Genomic DNA, 17,793 nt, shown 5'->3' on the forward strand with positions numbered 1-17,793 from the left:
AATTGGCAAGAACACATCTCAGGGAACCCTGTTCATCCTCTCCAACCAAACTATGACCACTGGCCCATCTACTCATGAGCCTGAAAATCATTATCAGTTTCAGGGTGTAGGACCGCAGAAAACCTGCATCTCTTTTAGACCGTAAAAAATGGTTGGGCCACCCTAAAATACACAATGTCAGGGATGGGTAAGGCTAACCTATCAGGATCGGTATGAACTAGGACACTTGTTCCAGAAGCTGAGAGTAGCCTTGGAATATACATCTTTTGGAAAAGGACTTTAACAAGAGGAGGGTCCTTGAGAGGAATGAGACCCGAGCCCATTGGAGAAGAACCATCCTGCCCTTTAATTTGTTTGGGAGAACCTCTTCTACATTTGAGCTGCCCGATTCTTGGACTGTGGTCCCTAAAACAATGAGTGAACTGCAAAGGATTGTTGCAGCTTTGGTCTTGGTCACTGTTGGAACCCTGCGACAGCAGCCACAGAACAGGCTCCTAGCAGGTAATTGCTGGGGGAATTTGCACACATGTCCTCATCTGTGATAGGAGTTGGTCTCTGGTGCATGTGAAGACGTGCCTGCTGCTTGCTGACATTGTGGAGGTGGAACCAGTGCCTGGGTGGAGATCCATGCCTCGTGTCCCAGAAGCCCGGTTAGAACTTGCCCACATTCAAGGCGAGTGATCAAGTGGTGAAACCAGATCTTCTCACCCCATCTCTCTCCTATGGCTTCATTCTGCTTCTTAATCATGATGCAAGCAAAGCAGAACATGTCAGGGACATCTCACCTGTTGAATGGCAGCCCAGAACACCGTCTGTCACTTGGCATTTCTCCTGAGGGCAACTCCATGGGGTACATGCTATCTTGTTGTCCTGGTTACATGTGCATCGTTCACTGCAGTCTGCTTGTGTGTACCAACTTTCACCCAGCTGGAAAAGAAGGCACAGCGTTCAGAAGATGTACGCCACAAAAATGAAGATTTGTCTAATACTCAATAACACCATAACACACTATGGATAATGGCAATTCATGTTGTGTGTATGGCATAAACAGCATACTTAGTTTGAGAGCATTTATCGAGCATTGCCTCTTCCATGTTGGACTTGCCACTGAGGTCGAGGAGGGGATGCGCTTCTCTGCACCCTTGGTTCAGGGATTATGGGAGCAGAGCAATGCAATGCATTGCAGCTGGGTTATTTACTCCCCAAATTCATATCAGTGTACCTGCACTCTTGCCTGCCAAGAGATTCATCGATATGTTTAATACTCCCAGGGACAACCAGGGGGTTTAAACAGAATATAACTCACAACGTTGGCCAACGGCGATACCTTGAATGTATGATGACCTCTGGCGGCATTCCTCACACAGGCTACTGCCAGCTGAGCTATTCCAACAAAGTGTTTCAACAAACATCCAAACCTCTTCTCTTCATCAGAGTCTCATCTATTAGCATTTCATGAACGTCATCAGCAGAATTCCATCCAGGCTTCAACATTCTGTCTACCTCTCCCCTGGGACACAATCATATCAGCATTCTGTCTAGTCCACCGGCATTCCACTTATGGACCCAGCATTAGGTCTAGTTCACTGTTATTCCATCTGCTTTAACTGCACTCCATCTATTCCAAAGACATTCTTCTTTTCTATCGCATTCCATCATATTCCTTAGCATTTCATTTTTTCGAGTTGAATTCTGCCTGTTCCAACAGCCTTCCTTTGATCCCTGCAGCACACCAGAAATTACACCAGCATGCCAGAAATCCCACCAATTCTCCAACATGTTGCTCGATCACAATGAAAACACCTGTTTCCATCAAAATGTCATCATGTGCCCAATCAACATTTGATCTCTTCCGCCAACACTCAATTGCTTCAGAGCTCTAGCAATTGCATAAGTCGTTCACAGACAGTATTCCACCAGCATGCATTCCATTCTGCAAGCTTTCCATCCATCTCATCATCTTTCTCTCAGCTTTCCTGTGGAATCACAAAGCGGGAGCTCCACAGGGGGCATCTACCAACTTAATCATAAATAAAATCAGTAAAATCAAATGTCAACAACATTCCATATCTTCCAAAAGATTTGCATTTATTCAATGAACATTTCGCCAATACCACCAGCCTCCTATCTAATCAGACAGGAATATACCTGCCCAAACAATTCAGTCAACATGTCTCTTATAGCAACAACGTTCAATCTACTCCACCTGCCTTCCATCTTGGCCCTCAGAGGTCTAGCTTTCCACTTTCCTCCAATATTTCATTTATATTATGTGTTCCACTTGTTCCTCCCGTGTTCAATTTGTCCCACAAGCATCCATCAGTGTTCCATCTGCCCCACCAGCGTTCCATCGGCCACACCAGCACACCGTCTTTGCCACTAATGTTCAACTTGTTCGACCAGCCTCCTGTTCCTTTCAATATCTGATTGGGGGTATTACATAAGGGGAGTAACTCACAATAAGCAGCACCTACCAGCTCAGATTTCAAAAAGGGTAGCAGGCGCCCCTCTCCAGAAAGAACATAGCATGATAACCTGTTCTGTTTATTTTCCCCACTTTGAGAGTCCGCAGCCATCGCTTTTTGCTCACTGTACCTTTCACAGATGGGAAATAACCATTCGCATATCAGTCTTTGTCCCGCTCATAGTCTGAACTAATTCAGTAGAAACCAAACAACACCACCGGAGGCAGAGACGCTCCGGCTACTTTGGTGCCTCCAGGTAGCAGAGGATTATTGACTCACATCTGTACTCGACTCACTTGACAGCCACCAGAGGGTCATTGACAAACCCCCACTACAGAACTACTCTTTGATGAGGAGCAACACTTCAAAGTAAAGTCTGTTATGGAAACACGGATGAACTAGCCAAAGACTCCATTCTGCCCAAAGAACCTCTCACATAAAAGACACATTGCACCACCCAATGACAAAGGAGTCTGTCATTATTTTTTTATGAAAGGAGTGCCTCATACATCAATCCTTTTCCAAGCAGATGGAGTCGATTTACAGACCATGAAAGGAACAGGTCTCATACTACTCTATTACAAGGAAACAACCCCACAGAGAAAGCCGGGATTTGAGACCCAGTGGGAGAATCAAGGGTTGATCACCTGTCAATACTTGAGTCAAGTATCCAAGAAACCCATGCATGTTACTATTAGGGCAGTCATTGAGTGTGGACCCAGCTTCAGGAACCAACAGAGCACTTTACAAGTCATAGGGGGAAGAACACAGTGGCAGTGATGTTTTGGGATTCCCAATATGACATGGCCCCATTCTGGGGTCAATCGTGGAACTTCCTTTTCTTGACTTCTATCACATGAATCCTGATGGACCAGACAGAGCCTGAGGGCTTCTCAGAGGTCGATTACCTGATGATAGCTGTTTTCGCCGTCGATGCAGCCGCACTCACTCGGCGGAACACACTTATCCCCACTGAGGACATATCCTGCATCGCAGAAGCAGCCTTCAGTCTTGGCGCTGCTGCAGCTGCCGGAAACGGTAGCGTTGACACATGTTGCAGAGCATCGGGTCCCACAGCTCTCATAGTGGCTTCCGCCTGGGCACGATATTGCTAAGAGCAAAGACATATGTTTAATTTCTGACAAATATAAGCATTGTTACAAGTAGAATCCATGATGTTTAAGCAAGCCACAATACAAGGGCTTGGGCTTATCTCTGCAACGACGTGAATTTACAATGAGCCAGAAAGAAGACTTACGACACAGAGTGTTGGTCCTCCAGTCCACACAAACGCCGGCATTCGTGCAATGTGCTGCGTAGGACTGCAGAGCGTAGCACAGGGACACGGACTGCCCACCGGTAGCACACATGTCATATATGCAGCTCTCAAAGAAGTTCTGCGGTGGCACCTTTGCATGGCATTCCTTGAAGATGCCTGTGGGAGAAGTAAGGAGTGTCTTAGAACCCGCCCATCCAGGATTCGGAACGTGACCAAACCAACATAGAGGATTTTAGAAACAGACGACCATAATTGGGGAGTGACAGAGCAGGAACACACAGCGTTCCGGAGCAGGAGTCAGGTGAGCTAATCCAGCACCAAGTCGTGCCAAACCCTCACTATGTGAAATCACAGGAAACTGTTCAGTTCTATGGGAACCCATGGCTCTTCATACCCAATCGCCTGTCGGTGGACAGGAGACATGACAATGCCATAGAGTTACTGACCCTGGGCTGGGGTGGGTGTAGTATGGTGTCAGCTGGAGTCAGCTGACACATGCATAGCATGCTTGGAATGTTTGCAATGAGTGAGGTCAAGGAATGAGAGCCAGGAATTTTACAGTTCAAGAGGGACAGTTAAGATATAGCAGTTGTTCCTGCTGCTGGTTGGAGGCTGACGGAGTGGTGTCCGTGGGGTTTTCACCCTTACACTTGTGCATTAAGACTTACAAATAAATACTCAATACGTTTTGAGTGCCTCGACTATTACTTACTTCAGTGGGCTTGTCCAGTAACGGCCTGCTAGTCAGAGCCAATGTACATGATGAAAGTAGGTGGATAATTCATATTAGGACAACTAAACTACAAGTCCCAGAAGTCAATGGGAATGTGTTCAAAAGGCAAGGTCTGGCACTTGAGTGGCCACCCTGCAGCGTTGGCAAGTAGTTTTCTTAAACAAAATTAGGTTGCTTAGGGTTGTAGTAAAGACCTACCAATTCACTTAGAAGGAGTTAAAAATGAGTAAAAGAATCAGTGAAATCTAAACGTGTGTCACAGCTCATTTAAGCAGGACGTCTACATGCATACTGCAATCACACACACATCTAGCCACAGACCCCAATACAAGTGTGGATGGTGATCATGTCATGAGCACCGAGGTGGTGCCAACATCATATATAAAGCAATATTTAATATTTCTTTTCTTCCCCTCCTTTTGCGGGACAGCAGGACAGATGTAATGCTAATTACTGCGATCTGGACCAGAACTGAATAATCAAATGATATGATATGACAGGTTATTTATAACACGCTTAATACTCGGAGGTTTCTAAGCGCAGACCCGGGGATCAAACCTGTGCTACTCCACGTCGTCTTGCTTCCAAGGCGAGCATGTTACCCCTGAGCTATCTTCCCGAGACAATGGCGGTGTTACTTTGCTATCGACCACCAGGCTCTGCTAAGCCATCCCTGGAAGCATCAGACCTTCTCCTTAGCGCAGAGGCTTTAAGTTTCAAACATTTCTTATTTTTGGGAGACTACCCTTTGGATGGATTGGCAAACATTTTTGAAGTAAATGCCTTAAGAGGTCTGCTGTCACCCCACAATATCAATGGCCTCTGAGATGTTCCCACACATGTTAGAAGTCATTGCATCGATCACGTTTTCTTGAGGGCCACGGGACTGTAGTGAGACAGTATTTTAAGTGCCTTGGTCAGATCATTTTATTATCCTTCCATCAATCATACAAAGACTAATGAAAGCAATCTACATACTTGAAACATAAATTGCCCTCACTTCTCTTTCAGGACACAATTAATAAAATGACCAGCAGGCTCCCTGAATTTTTCTCAATGAATCTCCGTCATTTCTGTAAGACAGATGCTCCCCATCAAGAACTGACAGCCAAAATAATGAGCTCCATGTTCCTCGTACCATTTTAGAAATCTAAAAAGGAGCCTCAGTAAGCAGGAAATCATTTGGAGAAAATGTAAAACTCCCAGTGCCATTCATTGCACTTCAAATGAATTATAAGAAAATATTTTTTGAGATAAATAAGTAATTAATTCAGAATGAAATCAGCAATGACAAAAATAAATCTCAGAAAGCTTTTCAAGTTATTCAGCTATTTTAACAACCACCATCTGCTCTAACTTCTATTGAGCATGGCCAGCCATTAAATACTTTATTTCTAAGTTTGCTGAAACCAACCTAACATTCTCAATCGAAAATAGCTACAGGATGCCCAAAACCTCCCACTTCAATCATAACCTTAAATTGTTCCATAGAAATATCTCCTAGGACCTTGGACTACCTCTCACGTCCACTCACACTGCAGCCTCCACACAGGCATGCACCCACCCAGAACATTCAGACACACACTATCACATTCCCACTCCTTCAGCCACCAGTCACTCACTCATACACCACCAGTCACTCACTCATACACCACCAGTCACTCAATCATACACCTTCTCTTACATCACATTCACTGCATTCTCCACACAGGCACATGGACACCCACCGAGAACATTCAAACACATACTATCACATTCCTTCTCCCTCACCCACCAGTCACTCACTCATACACCACCAGTCACTCACTCATACACCACCAGTCACTCACTCATACACCTTCTCTTACATCCACTCCCATTGCATTCTATACACAGGCACACACCCACCCAGAACATTCAGACACACACTATCACATTCCCACTCCTTCAGCCACCAGCCACTCACACATAAACATTCTCTTACATCACATTCACTGCATTCTCCACACAGGCACATGGACACCCACCCAGAACATTCAAGCACACACTATCACATTCCTTCTCCCTCACCCACCAGTCACTCACTCATACACCACCAGTCACTCACTCATACACCACCAGTCACTCACTCATACACCACCAGTCACTCACTCATACACCTTCTCTTACATCACATTCACTGCATTCTCCACACAGGCACATGGACACCCACCCAGAACATTCAGACACACACTATCACATTCCTTCTCCCTCACCCACCAGTCACTCACTCATACACCACCAGTCACTCACTCATACACCACCAGTCACTCACTCATACACCTTCTCTTACATCACATTCACTGCATTCTCCACACAGGCACATGGACACCCACCCAGAACATTCAGACACACACTATCACATTCCTTCTCCCTCACCCACCAGTCACTCACTCATACACCTTCACTTACATCCACTCTCATTGCATTCTATACACAGGCACACACCCACCCAGAACATTCAAGCACACACACACACATTTAATCTCATTCACCCACCACTCACTGACCCATACCACATAAAAACATCTGACACACACTTCACATGTGCAAAATAGACATCACATTTAAAAGAGGCCATCTTACCTGTTTTTCCAACTTCGGTACGTCACTCATGGCCACCCTCAGCTCCTAAGTGCTGCTCACAAACAGGAACCATGAAATTGGGAGAGCTTCCTGGTTCCTGTATATGAGCTGTGGGAAAGCCGGAGTAGAAGGGGTTGGAGCTGAACATGACATGTGACATGTACTACATGTCACAGTCTGCTCTAACCCCTACTGAGCGCCTCCTTCTTGCGCTGCAAGCGCCGGCCCCACCTTCACCTTGATGAGTGAGGACTGGGCCGGTGCACCCTAGACCTGGTGTGGTGGACCCCCCCCACCTCTGCACCGCTGGGGCTGCAGAGCTCCCACTACACCAGTGAAGAAGACAGGGGCACTCTGCTCGGTAGGTCCAGGTGCACATTGATCACGCCGCTAATATGGGCTCCTGAGAGTCACAGCAGGTGATGTCCTGCCTAAACCTCTAAGTAAAGACCATTTCTGACTGTGCTTAGGACCTGCACTTCACACAGCACATGGCTGTGGTATTGTCTGTTCAGATGCAGGCAGTGGCTCTCTGGGAGAAAGTGCAACAGAACTCAAATACCTTCAAGTTTTAACCATTTTTGGTTTCAGATATTGTTCCTTAGCTTAAAAATGCACGTCCCATGTGTCGAGTGTAAGATGAACTTCCGGCTTTCTTATGAAGAGGCTATAGTTACTGTTTTGATAAATTCCATGTATACATTGTTAGATATGGAACTTGGCTATGACTCTCTTAAATAGCCGATAGATAAACCCTTTCCTTAGGGAGACCTGCCATGTCCACTTGGTTGCCGGGGTGCCCTTGTCTTCTAAAGTTTTAGAACAAACAGTTACTTCTCAAATCCAACTACTTTTTTAATCTAATTGTCTACTTCACCATTATCAATCCAGATTGCGTCTCAATAATGGTAGAGAATTGACTCTCCTAACCATTTGATATGATATTCTGTGTAACGCTGATCAGGGGATTCCAATATTTTGGAGATGTTAGATCTACGCACATCATTCGACACAGTAGATCACTGGACACTGTCAAATTTACTGCTCTCTGGCCCACGATTTGAGATGGTTTTTATCATTTTTGAATGGATGATATCAAAGTGTCAGACTGGTTCCACCTTTGTCTTCCAGCATTGGCCATTTCCTACGGTTCCCCACTATCAGCTCTGCTTTTAAATATCCCTATATATGTACCCAGGCCTTTCTCTGTATATTTACAAACTATCCCTGATGTTCTGGTCAGGTGTATTTCAAAGTACAGAAACTTGATCTAGGCTTAAATAAAATCACAAACTGCCGAGATGAAGTGGAACAATGAACGTTGGAGAACAGGGCTTAACCGAAGTCTAGTAAAACAGAGGTGATCCTCGTTGGCCCCAAAACTAGACTTCAGAAAGTGGGGCAATCATGTCTACCGTATCTATTATTTGGTTTTCCAGAAAAGGTTGTCAATACGTAAAACAATGTAGCTGTCTACTGCCAAACAAACTTGGATATGAACTACCAATTTGGGTAAGCAACTAAAACTTCATTTTATAAACTCCATCCACACTGACAAATCCTCCTCGATTAGAATAACAACATCATAACAGTGACTCTAAACTGGATTATATTCAGTATCGGGTGACTCGAGTAGCAGCTTGCATGACTTCAGAGAGTCCCGAATGCTACAAAGCCTCTTACTTGTCGACTCCCTGATCATGCACCTACTTTGCTGTTCTTATTTGAGGTGATGAATGTGGCCAGGGAGACGATTCTGCCCTGCCACTTAATCCACCGATCACGCTGTTCCAAGCTGATGTTTCTTCCCTATAAGTAAGCGTTTACAAGTCATTCCTTGCCGGCTCACCAATCCTAGCACCAGTGCAGTCCCCATTCTTGTCTCTTATGGCCTGACCTCTTATTTATTGTATGTATTTGTGTAGTTTTATAGAGCACGGACCACACCCCGAAGGGTTTCTGAGCACATTGCAGGTCGTAGAGTGGGCCTACATAAAATGTTTATAATGTACATATACTAATAGATATGATATGATGAGTTATTTATAACGCGCTTAATACTCAGAGGTTTCTAAGCGCGGACCCAGGGATGGAACCTGTGTTGCTCGTGTCGTCTTGGTTCCAAGTCGAGCACGTTGCCGCTGAGCTATCCTCCCGATGTCAATAGCAATTAAACGATTTCCCTTACTATTGACAGGTAGGTTTAGATGCAGTTTGGGCCTAGATTCTGCTGCTACAATGCTTCACACGGAAAGGCGAAAGCAGTCTGATATAGACCTCCCTGACTTTCGCCTGCAAGGCGGGCAGTTTATTTGGAATAGCCACGGGCAGCCGAGGAACGGAGAGCACCTCGCCTCCTCCCATTAAACTTTATTGGCTCGCACTCATGCTCTGGATCCATTGTCAGACAATGTGTGGAGTCTGTGGGGCATTCTATGGGACTGGCTTCCACTGCGAGCCTCTAAATAGCAGCATTACATCCTGGACCGTTCTCCTCTTTCAAGTCTTTCTCACCCTTTTAGTTCCCTGGTTTTGGTGACCAGAAATGGGGACAATCTCTCTCAGTGCTGGTCCCCCGTTAAGGAACTGTCTACCCTTCCAAACCCAAACATCCCGAGGCAATCCCCCACTGTGACCCCCAGGTGTTTCAGCGCAGCTCTTCAACAGTCCCTCTCTGTTGCCCCTCATTCCTGGCTCTCTCTACACACCTTTGACCAGGTTTGCACCCAGGTACCTTGGGACGATGTACATCTGAACGATACATGCCAATACCACCAGCAAGATCCTACATTAACATGTTCACACGGGCACACGGAAGCCATTCACACATACGAGGCCCCTTAAAGTACCGGAGGCTAGAAAGCTCAACGTAACACAACATTAGGTCTACACTACCTGTGGGATCAGAGATCATTCCGCAGGCGGTGTCTTTCTTCATCTCACTTTCAAGGACAGGATCGCAAATGTCATTCCCGCCTCCAGTGGAGCATCTGAAAAGCAAAGCAAAGAGTGGGTCCGAGCCGCAGCGGGTATGGAAATCAGGAAATGGAACCGACTGATCTCTCGTCATTAGAGTGAATCCACTGACTGTCCATATGGAAATACACCAAGTACTTGTAATAATAGGACACTGTTGTCAGTGGAAGAATAATTCATGTAGGGTTTTCATGAAATGCCCCTTTGCACTGACTATTCTGCCTGAATGTACACAAAGGCTCCCAGTTGACAAACCATTTCCTGGCTTGCGTGCTTCGTCAGGACAGCACCTGCATGCTGTGGGTGGAACGGTTCCCAGAGGTGAATCTGCAGTGCAATTGGCTCTGCACTGAAAGATTTGTGCCATTAAGGGTTTGGGGGCAGGGGTCGTCCAAGGTGAGTGGCTTCCGCTGATGGAAGCACAACTCGTCCAGAAAGGGATTCTCTTTCTTGTGCGGTGGTAAGTGTGGCTACTTCGCCTGTGCCAGAACTCTTTTCTGACGGGGTAGACTATGCACAGCAAAAGTGTTCCCATTATTTATATAATTTCCAACCCCTAAAAGAGGTGTGGAAATGTGAAAAGAATGAGACCTCAAATGAGGTCCCTGAAGCCGCTGCCCTCAGCCCCTCATCCACATGGGGTCAGTTTGCCAACGCATGTAGAGGTGTTGGTCACTTAACAACGCCATTTCAACCAAGGTTAAGAAGCTGGGTGTCTTTTGGGGGGCTGGCCTCGGTGTGGTCGCACCCAGAGGATCCATGATGAAAAAGGCCCTTTTCCAGAGTTGTGCATGACTCTTGCACCAAGGCAACATCATGTGTAGGTTAAAAACGAAGTCGATTATTACTCTAACGCATGTTTTGCTGGATTTGCACGTTATCAAAAATGGTTACTCCATGGAGTGTGGCTTATGTCACCACCAAACCTTGTCATGAATAGCAACGGCTCTCTGTTCATGTCCGGGGGTGCTGATCCTCCTTTTCATTGCTTTATACGTTGATGATGTTTTGCAGTCTCGGGGGTGTACTTACACTGCACCATTTTCTGGTACGGTCCAACTTCTGCCAAGTTCTTCAGAATCTTCTGTGGATTTTCCATTGGGCATCATGTTGTCATCACGCGACTCACCATTATAGTTACCTGCAAGTAAGAGGCAACGGTTGAGGATTAAGCAAAATACACGTAGAACTCTGCTAATATGGAAAACAGACCTTCTGACAAAGGGTTAACCTGTCTGTAAACACATAAAAAAATAAGCAACATTGAATCCTATTATAAACTAATGGGCCTCATTCCGAGTAGGGCGGTAAGGGATACTGGGCACCGGTAAGGAGACCGGTGCCGGTAATCCCTTAACGCCCTACTACGAGGTCCCTTAGCGGGTCCCTCCTTTAATGCCTGGTCTGACCAGGCGTTATGGAAAGGACCCGTTAAGGGACATCAGAGCTAATAACGGTACCGCAATTTGCGGTACCGTTATTAGATACTTCCCCATTCCCATTGAGCCCTATGGGGGTTCAAATGGGAACGGGAATGGTTTTTTCAATGGGGACTTATCGGTCCCTCCAAGGTCGGAATGGACCGGTAAGTCCCCATTGAACCATCCCGATGGCGGTACCGGTATGGGAGGCAGCCATGGAGCTAATTGCTCCATGGCTGCCACCATACTCGGAATGAGGGCTATGTCTTTGTTTACTCTGTTGCTGCATCGGATAGATAAGAACATGACCTTTAACATGTCAGAACATGCAGATGGAAAGCAACATATGTGGACAGTAGCATGGGGGCAATGACAGGAGAACAAATAATGCATGATGTGGTTGTTATCTGATGCAACCCATTAATGGTGTCATTTCTAGAAAAGCATCTCTTTGCATGTGGAAAATGACACGGCTGTGATTTTAGTAGGAGTCAGCTGTGCTACGCTTGCACTTTTTTGGAATGGGGAAATACAATGAAGTTCCCAAAAGGTCAGAGATGGGGAAAGTTTGACACTGCCTACACGATCTTTCTGAATTGCTGCTGTATTGTCATTTTTACACACGCCAACATTATTCTGCTGTGTCTGCATGTTTTTACATCCTATGAATGTCAATTGCACTGAATAGGCAGAATTGTTATTTTTATATAATTTAATTTTTTTGTAATTATTGTTATAGGTGTAAATGGTTTGGTATAGGTCTGGGTAGGTAATCACATAACATGAGAAATGTTACCTAACTGAGCTTCAGTGGCCTGCCTGCCTCTTGCTCAGTTGCTCTATTTTGCAAGACAATGGGCCTCATTACGAGGCTTGCGCTGACGGAATGAAGGGGGCCAGTACGGGACCGGCCCCCTTCATTCCGTCCGGGCTGATTACAAGCTTCCCATCCTGGGACCCGGATCAGACGTCTGGTAAAACCAGACGTCTTTTCAGGGTCCAGTGAGGGGAAGAGGGAGGTAACAACGGGACACTTATAATGTGCCAGTTGTTACCTCCATCCCCATTCCCATTGAGCCCTATGGGGGCTCAAATGGGAATGGGGAATGGTTCCTGCAAGGAGGATTTACCGGGTCCTCCTATGTTGGAATGACCCGGTAAGTCCCCATTGCAGGAACCCGGTAAAGGAGCCCACTTTGGAGGCAGCTATGGCGCTAATAGCTCCATGGCTGCCTCCAAACTCGTAATGAGGCCCAATGGCTTTTATGATGAATTAACCGCCTTGTGATGGGCAATACTATGCTATCTTGAATGACCCTACCCAATGAAGAAAGAGCCCCCAACTGAGGTACGCAGCCCTCTCCTTTGGTAGTTCTTGTACTAGAGGACTGGGAAAGGGCACCCACTGTCTGAGGCACGGGGCACACTCGCTGGGAGGCAGAACCAGGCCAGACTAGTCTGCAAACGCCAGCTAAACTGACTTGTGTGTAAAGTTCTGGTGATTAACATGTGACTTACCACATAATCCACACAGCTGTCCTGCATATTCCCGTGGCACGGTCACGTCGGCGTAGTGATTTCCATCAAACCTTACCACGAGCTTGAAATCAGTCTCCACTAGAACAAAGCTCCCACTGTTGGTGATCGCAATCCGGCCTCCTGAAAGGGCCACAGGTAGACCCACGCGTGCTCCGTTCACCTGTGAGAATGAGGAGAAAGAGAGGCTTGAAATGCCAGAGTTCATTTAATCAAGATATTGAGGTGGCCGAGTGAACGAGTAAGGAATAAGTGAGTCAATGCTTCATTGGCTGTGTCTATGACGTATGACGTAAGTTCCACTTGCATAATTCCAGACCTTGAGAAATGGCAAAATCATCACGCTAATTTCTGACTATTCTAATTTGCTGAAGGAAGATTCTGCCAAGCACACATTTGGAGGAAAGATATGTGGTAAACCCGTGTAAATAGTTTTCATTTCGATTGCTGGAAGAAATTCCTGTACAAAGTTAGTTTATGGCAATTTGTGCAAATATATAGTTCATAGGTTTGCTCATAAAATCTGCAGCAAACGTGTGTCACCATTTTTAAAAGAAAAATAAATCAGAAAGTTGCGTACAATTCAAGTAGTTCGAAAACTCAAGTATTTACTTCACTTTTCCACCTAATTGGCTGGAAAAAAAGCCCAGCCAATCAACTTTTTCCTGTACATTTTCTCATCAATCACTTAATTTGCTGAAAGACTCTTCATCGGTGCATCAGTCACTTTTCAGCTCTTTAGGAACAATTTTGCTAGTTATAAAAAGTCCACAACCCTTGTTTCTGATCCTAATTCACCGCAAAGTTACTGATTACATTAAGGGCCCGATTCATGGAATTGTGCGCAAAAATCCTGCAAGAGCAGCGTGCCGAGAAGGACACTGCACGAGCCTGCACGCAAATTAAAACATGCATGCCCCGCATATTCATGGAATCGTTTGCGCAAAGTAACCGTATTCGCAAGTCGCAGCCAGAACGCACCGGCACGAGCATAAACAGCCAGAACAGCAACCTTTGTGCGCTCCCCCTGGTGTGAATACACACACCCTTCAAACAGTTTGCGGGGTCCCCCTTCAAGCAGGCCTGCATCTCGGGGACCCTCCGCATGGCCCCCGTAACTGTTCCTGGCACCCCGACAACCTGTGCATGAAAAATAGTAACTCGTTCCTGCACACGGCTTACGTGCACCCCTAAGTAAATTCAGAACCCTGGTTGCGTAAACACCCCCCGAAATCCGACATGCAACCCCACCTCCGTGCTGCAAATCCTACGCGCAAGTGTACTTATGCCTGCCTTCGGGTGGCAGATCGTATAAAGGACTTGCATGGCCATTTCCCAGCAGAGAGATTGCGCGATCAAATCCTTGAATACGTCTCGTGCCGCGCAATTGTGGGCGTGCAAAGGACTGCCTCCAGGCCGTGCCTCTGAACGCCCATTTTTGAGCAGGTTCTTCCCCATTTTTGGTGTTCCGTCCCCTTCGCAGCCCTCTGCGCAAATCAGGCACATGCTCTGCGTGGAGTATTGAGCAAGGCCCTCGGCGGATCGCAGAGACGTGCCGAGCATGCACAAACTCCACGCAAATATAGGAAATGTATCACACATTAGATTCCATGAATCGACGAACAAGGATTTGCGCACAGAATGGCGTGCATGTCACGCATTTTCCATGCAATCAATTCCATGAATCAGGACCTATATTTCTAAATTTGCAAATATTTGCTGGAATGCATCAGGTGATCAGAACAGAGGTAATCCAAGAAGGGACAGAATGCATCAGGTGATCAGAACAGAGGTAATCCAAGCAGGGACGTAATGCATCAGGTGATCAGAACAGAGGTAATCGAAGGAGGGACGGAATGCATCAGGTGATCAGAACAGAGGTAATCCAAGGAGGGACGGAATGCATCAGGTGATCAGAACAGAGGTAATCCAAGGAGGGACGGAATGCATCAGGTGATCAGAACAGAGGTAATCCAAGGAGGGACGGAATGCATCAGGTGATTAGAACAGAGGTAATCCAAGGAGGGACGGAATGCATCAGGTGATCAGAACAGAGGTAATCCAAGGAGGGACGGAATGCATCAGGTGGGTGATCAAACAGTGCATGTTTACTAAGTGGTCGAGTGAAATAACGAATGCATGCATGAGTTAGATAAACACAGGTTGCTTTGGAAATAGTGAGTTAGTGGATAGGTGTGCACAAGTAAGGGAATGAAGACATCAGGTAATGAACATAGGAATACTTAATTAAACATGCAAATGAACATATCCGTGATTTGAGAATAAGCGAGGAAATCCTTTTCTGAGTGTGCACACCGTGTAGTAACTCAACAAATGATTGCTTTAGTGCACTAATGAACCATTACCGTTTTGATTGAATACTTAAAGGGATATCTGTTTGGATAAGTGAGCAAGGTGGTTAAGGAGTAAACAAGATTTGGAGGATGGATGATGAAAGGGCGAGGGCTTGAGTAGATGAATGGGGAGGTTTGTATGATGTTATATGTGAATGGATGGGACTACATACAATAGAAAATGAAGGAGAGGCTGTAAGGAGATAAAAGCATCAGAAGCAATACTACGGTTCAGCAAGTGCCTGTACTGAGTGTTGGACAAGCAGTAACTTTCCAGAGGCCGAATAGGTAGGTACATGGTAGAAAAAACGTCAAGTAGGATCTGAGGCTGACAGCTATTCTGCAATAAAGAGTGATGGATGGAAAACTTTGGATTAATCATAATCAACGGCAATTGGTAGCAGCAGCTTTCCATTCCAACATTTTGAAGCCAGCTGTGCCATGACAGAACAAATTCTTAGACAATCAATATTTGTCACACCCTAAAATGGACAGTCCAGTGCAAACTGCCTGGTTGCATTGCTTCTGCATGACTCGAAACGCACCCCCATACATGCCCTGCTGTCACTGGGCATCATCTGTGATAGAGCCGGGCTACATCCGGGAACAGCTATTACAGCACCAAAATGTGACATATAGAAGTTTAGACCTCCATCCACCACACCTTGCTGCCTAAACGGGAGGACTTTTCCCAAGATGTCCATGCCTCAGAAACCTACTTCACCTCACTGATGTGCCCTAATAAGGCTAAAACCTGTCTATTTGCTTTTGTACATATGCAGAGGGGACATGGCCTAGCTGGTTGGGCTGGATTTGTTCTCATTGATGGCATGAATAAGACTGACTTGCACCATTGGGTCTCCTTATCTAACGACACAGAAAGGCTACACAATCATGGAATTCCAACTGCCAGAGCAATAGGCAAGTGTCATGATTTATTCAAAGCTCCCTGTGCAGCCATTTGGTGCTCATGAGTGCTAGGTAAACCATAAACGGAAGTCATATTATGTGAAAAGCAGACTAGAATTGAGTAGGGGGCATGCTGTGAGCTCAGCAAAAACACCCACCCACATTGGGATCTGGAGCGGGTAGGCCTATAAAGGAATATTTAAAGAAGAAAATTAAGTAAAGTTGGAGATACTCTGGGAAATAGACATTGTTGAAATTGAAAGAGATTCTTTAGAAGGGAGTGTTATGGCACACCCCATTTCTTACTACTCAGCCAATGTGCTGTGGCCATTGGGGAGTGATTTACAACATAGTGGTCAGCAGAGCCATGCAAACTCTAGAGCTGAACTAGTGGCCATTGCTCATCACATCATTTTGGTCAAGCTGAGAGACATCATGGTGCATAGAGAAAACTCAATAAGGTAATAGGTTTCTGGGGAAAGTAAAGGATTTTAGTTGTGTGGGGCTGCTGACAACACATTGCGTTTGGACACTCCTGATCCAGAATCTTTACACTCGCTAGAATCAACATTAGACAAGGGCAGCGAGCGACTTACATTGACTTTCCGGTTCTTCAGCAGTGTGATCTGATTTCCGTAGACCTCCACATGCACCGACTTCACATAGGAGATTTTGTAGTTTGAATCTCTGTTCTCGTTGGTTGCTGAGACATTAAAGAAATTCAACGTGGCATTTTGTGCACATAGTTTCGAGAGCGTGTACGTGCAGTTTCCCATGAAGTGATGAACTCTGTTGTCGAATGTGTTGTAGTGAGGGTCTCCGGAAGCACTGCAGGTAGCCTGGCCTGAGCGGAGAGAGAGCACAGATGTAGATTATGAGTCATTTGCCACTCCCCACATGAATGCTCTGATGTCATCCCACTCTTGGAAACACAGGACACAACGGGATGCTACAAAACAGTGCTGTCAATGCAACCAAACCCAATTATGCTTAGTGGCTTTGAACAGGAACGTACTGAAAAATACAACGTGAAATACAAGTAAATGAAAGGAGTAAACCTGAGTGCAAAGTCTCAGGGCTCTAATTCTTTCTACTGAGCTGCAGAAACCTTTAGCCTCTCCTGGACAGAATTCACCAAGCGTTGGATTGTTTACCCACTAAAAGGGACGTGAGCTGGGTTTAGACCGCCGTGAGACAGGTTGGTTTACCATGGCATAGAGGCGAACACAACATTTTCTTTATAAACGAGTGCATTTGAAAAGCCGTCGATCTGGGGGTGAAGTCACATACTTAGTTAGTTAGTTGGGGAATGTCTGAAGAGGCCACTGAATCTGAATCATCACTAGCCAGCAGAGAGTGATATTTCATGGACATTTCTGCAGTTCTATTGGCCTGTCAGACACTTGCCTTTGGGGAGATCTTCACCTCCCCCTCTTTTCAGAAGGGGCTACACCAAGGATTGATATCATGACTCTCCGCTCTTCCACCTTCTTTCTCTGCGACTCTACAGTCGCCT

At 45.8% G+C, this 17,793-nt stretch overlaps 1 protein-coding gene across 2 annotated transcripts in view; it reads right to left on the minus strand.

Moving 5' to 3' along the window:
* Positions 1-17,793, minus strand: part of LOC138491110 (uncharacterized) — a 578,562-nt gene that overhangs the window by 71,817 nt on the left and 488,952 nt on the right. For both annotated transcript variants that reach the window (XM_069617434.1, XM_069617433.1), the window contains 7 exons: positions 16,874-17,121; positions 12,997-13,177; positions 11,090-11,198; positions 9,977-10,071; positions 3,724-3,900; positions 3,374-3,576; positions 786-927 (listed from right to left, as the gene is read on the minus strand). In XM_069617434.1, the coding sequence (XP_069473535.1) occupies positions 786-927; positions 3,374-3,576; positions 3,724-3,900; positions 9,977-10,071; positions 11,090-11,198; positions 12,997-13,177; positions 16,874-17,121 (1,155 nt within the window). The remainder of the gene's footprint in view (positions 1-785; positions 928-3,373; positions 3,577-3,723; positions 3,901-9,976; positions 10,072-11,089; positions 11,199-12,996; positions 13,178-16,873; positions 17,122-17,793) is intronic.

Source organism: Ambystoma mexicanum, chromosome 10, assembly GCF_040938575.1.
Source record: "Ambystoma mexicanum isolate Mex_15411 chromosome 10, UKY_AmexF1_1, whole genome shotgun sequence".
NCBI lineage: Eukaryota > Metazoa > Chordata > Amphibia > Caudata > Ambystomatidae > Ambystoma > Ambystoma mexicanum.